This window comes from Callospermophilus lateralis, chromosome 14 (assembly GCF_048772815.1).
Source record: "Callospermophilus lateralis isolate mCalLat2 chromosome 14, mCalLat2.hap1, whole genome shotgun sequence".
NCBI lineage: Eukaryota > Metazoa > Chordata > Mammalia > Rodentia > Sciuridae > Callospermophilus > Callospermophilus lateralis.
The window spans coordinates 59,653,234-59,659,424 of NC_135318.1; the positions used below are offsets into that span (position 1 = coordinate 59,653,234).

The 6,191-nt window shown below is 45.0% G+C and overlaps 1 protein-coding gene across 1 annotated transcript in view; it reads left to right on the forward strand.

The window, feature by feature from the left end:
* Nucleotides 1-4,498, forward strand: part of Noto (notochord homeobox) — an 85,367-nt gene extending 80,869 nt beyond the window's left edge. The window contains exons 4-5 of the mRNA XM_076832747.1: nucleotides 1,486-1,700; nucleotides 4,340-4,498. Of these exons, the coding sequence (XP_076688862.1) occupies nucleotides 1,486-1,700; nucleotides 4,340-4,498 (374 nt within the window). The remainder of the gene's footprint in view (nucleotides 1-1,485; nucleotides 1,701-4,339) is intronic.
* Nucleotides 4,499-6,191: the final 1,693 nt, after the last annotated feature.

A 6,191-nucleotide genomic window follows, 5' to 3' on the forward strand; every position in this document is an offset into this window, starting at 1 on the left:
GATCCTCCTGTTTCAGCCTTCTAAGTCACTATACCTGGTAGGGGTATACTTTTTTACATTTAAATATTTGTTTCATTTGGAAATTTTCTTGGTACAAGCTATGAGATATGGTACTGTCTTATTTCTTCCCATATCTGAAAATAATCCACCCCTTCCCCCACTGCATTGTCTATTGTGTTGTTATAGGTTTTTAAAATCATCATTGACTTTCCTTTTGCTCTGTACCTGACATAGCACTAAGCACCTTGTGACATCTGTAAGTATGGATTATTATCACCATTTTATATATGAGGAAATCAAGCCCACAGAGGTATATTGACTTGCCTGAGGCCCTATAGCTAGTAACTGATGGCAGAGCTAAGATTCCAAGTGAAACTCTTAAGGATCACATGCCAGCCTAATTTCCTCTTGAAGGGCTCTACTACTTCAGATTTTGAAACAAGGCAGAAGAGACTAGATACACCAGGCTGCATACCTGTTGGGCTTTGCCTGGTCTTTTGGTCTCACCTCATGTAGGCACACGGTAAACTGGGTAAGCCCAGTGGTTGGAATCCTGGACAGTTGAGATACCAGCCTCAATCCCTACACTGGAGCAGTCTGACTGCTAGCCATGAGGCCTCTCCAAGACTAGTGGAGACTGAGTGGCCTTAGCACTACATTTGGCATTTCTCTGCCCAGAATATTCTCCTCTGGGATAAGTCAACAGTTCACTCCTTCATCCTCTCACACAGAGTCAGTTACTGCTCCCTAGTAGATGTACCTCCACTGGACCACAAGTTGGTGAGCTGAATTAAACTTTTGTGTCCCTTAGAAAAGGGCATCACTTCCTCCAGGCAGACATAGCCCCTTGTTAGGGGCAAGAGTTGGCCTGCAGAGAGTGGGCAGATTTTCACACCCACTTACCCTCTCAGCTGGGTACCTATGTGCAAAAGCTATACATAGTGGCCCTGTTCAAATGTTAAAGATGCAAACTACCCTCTCCCATGCATACACACCTTGTCTCTGCTTCTCCACTTACATATTAAATGTTTTACTTATTTACTGTTTACCCACTTCTAAGATGTGAGTTCCATGACTACAGCATTTCCTGTGTTTGACATATAGCAGCTATTCAAAAGATATTTGTTGGATGAATGAAAAGGGTGATAATTTGGAGATTCCATCTCTGCCTATCCCTTGGAGTTTTCCAAGCAGTCAAGGAAAGAAAGCAAGATGAGGAGGGAGGAGTTTGGCAACTCCTATTAGGGGCCAGAAGTTAAGCCACTTGGCTGAGAGGAAGAAGAAAAAGGAGTCACATTTCACTGTTCTTTCTTTCTCATCTGTTTTGGGTTGTTTCCACATAATTTCTTTCCACTCCATCTTTTTGCCCTGTTACCTGGCCAAGGGGGAGGCAGGATAGTGAACCACATGTTTGTTCTCTCCCCTCCAAGATGGATTGGCAGGTAGCTGCTGGCTGACTCTCCTCTGCTGCTGGTTGCTCTTTAGGCTTGGAAGTGGCTCACTGCCCAGGCCTATGGGGCTCCCCGCACTGGACCCCTAGTGAGGACCTTCAGGACACTGAGAGACATCAAAAGAGGGTTCGAACTATGTTTAACTTGGAGCAGCTGGAAGAGTTGGAGAAAGTGTTTGCAAAACAGCACAATCTGGTGGGGAAGAAGAGAGCCCAGCTGGCAGCCCGGCTCCACCTTACGGAAAATCAGGTGGGAGCAGGGAGTCCTGTGGGGCCTGGGTTGCATCTGGGGTCAGATACCAACTCTGGAAGGTCCTAAGTCAGGAGTGGGAGGAAGACATGGACCATCTTTGGGCCAGACTGTTGGGAGACAGGCCCTAGTTTTTTACACATTCCCTATGTAATGAGAAAAATAGTTGTGGGAATAACATACAAAGTTAATCTAAAACTTTGATAAAGTGTTCTATGCTAAAGTGCTATCAGAAAAAATTAAGTAGGCATTTTCCTTTTTTTAATATTTATTTTTTAGCTTTAGGTGGACACAATATCTTTATTTTTATTTTTATGTGGTGCTGAGGATCGAACCCAGTGCCTCACGCATGTCAGGCGAGTGTGCTACTACGTGAGCCATATTCCCAGCCCCTAGTAGGCATTTTCAAGTCTTTTTAAATATTAAAAAATAATAAAAAAGATTACCTTGACTCCCATATTTCCCTCCAGCTATTGTGCCATTTATCTGCTCCTTTCACAAGCAAACTTCTCATGAACTTTCTACATTCACTGTCTCCATGTCCTCACTTCCCATTTGCTCTGACTCATTCCAGTATGAATACTTTCCTTCCCATTCCATTAAAACTTCTCAGCAAGTTCTCAATGACCTTCATGTTGCCAAAGCCAACTGATGCTTTGCTTCCTCAACTTACTCCACCACTCAGCAGCTCTCAGTACAGTGGCCACTCCTTCCTTTACTGAAACACATTCATATTCTCTCTCTATCTCACCAGGGTTTGAATTCAGGGTTGCTTAACCACTGAGCCACATCCCCAGCCCTATTTTATATTTAGAGACAGGGTCTCACTGACTTGCTTAGGGCCTCACTAAGTTGCTGAGGCTGGCTTTGAACTCTCAATCCTCCTGCCTCAGCCTCCTGAGCTACTGGGATTACAGGCATGCATCATGGCATCCAGCTAACACATTCTTCTCTTAACTTCCAGACACCACACACTTGGTTCTCCTTCCTGCTCTCTGGCCATTTCTGTCTCCTTTTCAGGCTGCTCCTCCCTTTGGGACCTCAAAAATCTCTCTCAGCTGTGGGGAAGAAGAGAGCCCAGCTACTATTCTCATCTATTCCCATATGTTTTGTTTGTTTGTTTGTTTGTTTGTTTGTTTTTTGGGTATCAGGGATTGAACTCAGGGCCACTCAACCGCTGAGCCACATCCCCAGTCCTATTTTGTATTTTCTTTCGGGACAGTGCCTTGCTGAGTTGCTTAGCACCTCGCTTTTTGCTGAGGCTACCCTTGTACTCGCAATCTTCCTGTCTTGGCCTCCTCAGCTGCTGGTATTATAGGTGATAATATAATAATTGCCATGCCCCACAATTATTCCCATAGTTTTAAATACCATCTATAAACAAATGACTCCCCAAATTTCTATCCTCTGCCCAGTCTTCTCTACTGACTAGTATTACTATCTTGTTAACATTCCCACTTAGGTGTTTTTTTTTTTTTAATTGCTTTTATTTTTTTAGATACATGACAGCGGAATGCATCATAATTCTTATTACACATCTAGAACACAATTTTTCATATCTCTGTATATAAAGTATGTTCACACAAATTCATGTCTTCATACATGTACCTTGGATAATGATGTCCATCACGTTCCATCATCATTGCTAATCCCCTGCCCCGTCCCTTTCCCTCCCACCCCTCCATTTAGGTGTTTTAAGGGTAGGCAATACAAACTTCACAAGTCTGAGCCTCAATTTCTGATTCCCCCAATCTATTCCATTTCCCATTCATCCAGGTCCCACTATTCATCCAGTTGCTCAAAACACTAATTCATTCTAGATTCCTCCTTCTCCTCCATTTCCAACCATCAGCAAACCTTGTCACCTCTACCTCCAAAATGCAGATGGAATTGCTTCTTTGTCCCTAGTTTATATCCCAGTTCTCATCAGATCGAAGCAATAGCTTCCAAACTGTCTCCCTGCTTCTGCCTCCATCTGTTCTTCACACAGCAGCTCAACCATGTGCAATTCACTCAAGACTGTAAACAGAACTATGCTATGTCCCAATTAAAAGCCTCAAAGGTGACACTCCTTCCCCATGGCCCACCGAGGTCCTGGTTTTTATGGCCCCCGCCAACTTCTCCCACTTCCTTTCCCTTTTCTTTCCCCTCTTATTAACAGCCACATTCTCCTTCTTTCTGGTTCTCAAACACTCAAGTTTGGTGCCAACTCAGATCCTTCCTACAGTCTGGCCTATTCCTCTCTATCCCCACCAGGCTGACCTCTCATTCTCTAATGCTTAGTGTTGGGTCCTCAGGAAAACTTCCCCAACCCAAACCCCTGTTTCTATCCCCATTTGCATTTATATATTTTGATTTGTTACATTTATTACTGTGAGCTCCAAAAGGGCAGGGACCATGCCTCTATTGCTCACCACTATATCACCACTACCTAGGATGGTGTCTAGCACATTATAGGAGCTGGTTTAGGTGGATGAATTGTAAGTGGGATTATAGTAAAGGGCATTTTGGAGGAGATGCTTCCCTTAGCAGGAGGAACAAATTTTGGCCAGACACCAAGGGCTGGGTACTCTGGGACTGGAGGAGGAAAAGGACCTGCTGGTCACATTCTGATGTCAGCTCATTGATCCCAATGATAGGTGAGGATCTGGTTCCAGAACCGCAGGGTCAAGTATCAGAAGCAGCAAAAGCTGAAACTGCCAGCCATGTCTGCTATGGCCACCTCCCTGGACGAGCCCTCCAGCAGTTCTGACAGCAGCATCCAGAGTGAAGATGTGGAGTCAGGAGTGGACAGCTGAGGACAGACACCCTACCTGTGCTATTTGGTCTAGTTCTAGAGGAAATCAATGGACCTTCCTGCCCACAACTCAGTGAAGAGCCTCCTCAGGGCCAGGGAGCAACAGAGGAATTTGAACTGTCATGCAGGAGTCCCCTTTTCTATATCAACCCCTGAGAGCCATAATAATGTAGTGGTCAGAGGCACACACTTTGGCCATAAGCTATAAACTTGGTCAATTACTAAACTTCTGAGCCTTTATTCTTGATTATAAAGGGGTGAGGTGATGTCTGTAAAGCACTTACAATGTGCCAGGACCAGTGGAAAATGTGTGGTAATTGTTAAGGCTTATAGGCTCCCCCAGTGGGGGTAGGGTGTAGAGTGGCAGGGGAAGGGGAGAGTGATATCTGCAGCAGCCCAGGCTGCCCAGAGATTAATCAGTTTTTTTTTGGCCTGACTTTAGAAAGGGGACCTCACTGAATCAGTTCTGGATTTCTCCACCAGAGATAGTAGAATTAAGAGAAAGGAGGATCAAAAGGTAGACTACTTGGCTTATTTCTCAGTTTCCCAAAGTTTTCCTGTTTTGTCTGAACTATTACCATCTCTCAGCTGCCTCTCTTGGAGCAACATGCTACCCTCACTGCCAGCTCCCTGCTTCATCCATCCCCCCACCATCTTTATGTAGAATACAGAAATTTGACTCCACTTTGTCATAAACTTGTCTGTTTTCATAGGATAGTTAATGTGTTTCCCCTTCATGCTGCTGACTCATGGCTCCCTTTCCTTCCCAGAAATCTGCTCTGTTTTCCTCTAGGAAGCTAGCTGAGAACTTATTCCCTTAAAGACAGCCACCAGCGTCTTCAGAGCTGATTTCTGTAGCACAGATCATTAGTTCTAGAAACAGTCCTGGGGTTGAGGGAGAGTGTGGAAGGAGGCCGGCTCTGCCACCTGGTGGTGAGAAGCCAGGCTCTAGCTGCTCTCAGTTTTCTGAATGAGGGGAAGAAAGGAAGGGAACAGGGGCGGCCTTGGAAAACAATCTGTACCTAAAGCAGTGGACTCCTGGACACAAAGTGGCAGACTTGAGAGGAGCCTGGGTCTAGCTTCAAGAACCCTTCTCTATCCCTGTCTTCAGGAAAATCCTTATGCTGAACCCAAAATCAATTCTATTAATCAATGGCTCATTGACCCCAATTATAGGCAAGGATATGGTTCCATGGTTTAAAATACCATTAATTTGGGTTTTGGTCCAAGGAGTCCAGCTGCAGTTTCCTCTTTCATGAACAAATGGCTCACTTAAAAACAAACAAACAAACAAAAAAACCAATAGAGCATTTACCTATTCAACATTCACTGGGCTCTACACAATTCCCAAATGTCACCATAAGGCCAAAGCAGGTGTAGACACAGGTCCCTTTTTAAGGAGTACAATCAATTGTAGGACCAGGAAACAAAATAAGGCACGGTGGTCACCAGGTCTAGTTGGAGGGACAGATGTTACAGGTCCTGGGTCCTGAATGAGACAACGTGCCCCTCTGGCGGTCTCAGAACAACGCATGCGCACATTCACTTCTGCATCCAATTTAAGGGGCCCCTAGGTCCACTGTAGACTGCTCTACCAACCGAGCCTGGCAAGGTTCTTACACCCCTGGAGAAGGCGAGAGGCGCTCGTCGAGCTTGGTTTTTCAGTAGTCTTTCCCTTCAGGATGAGGGACAGC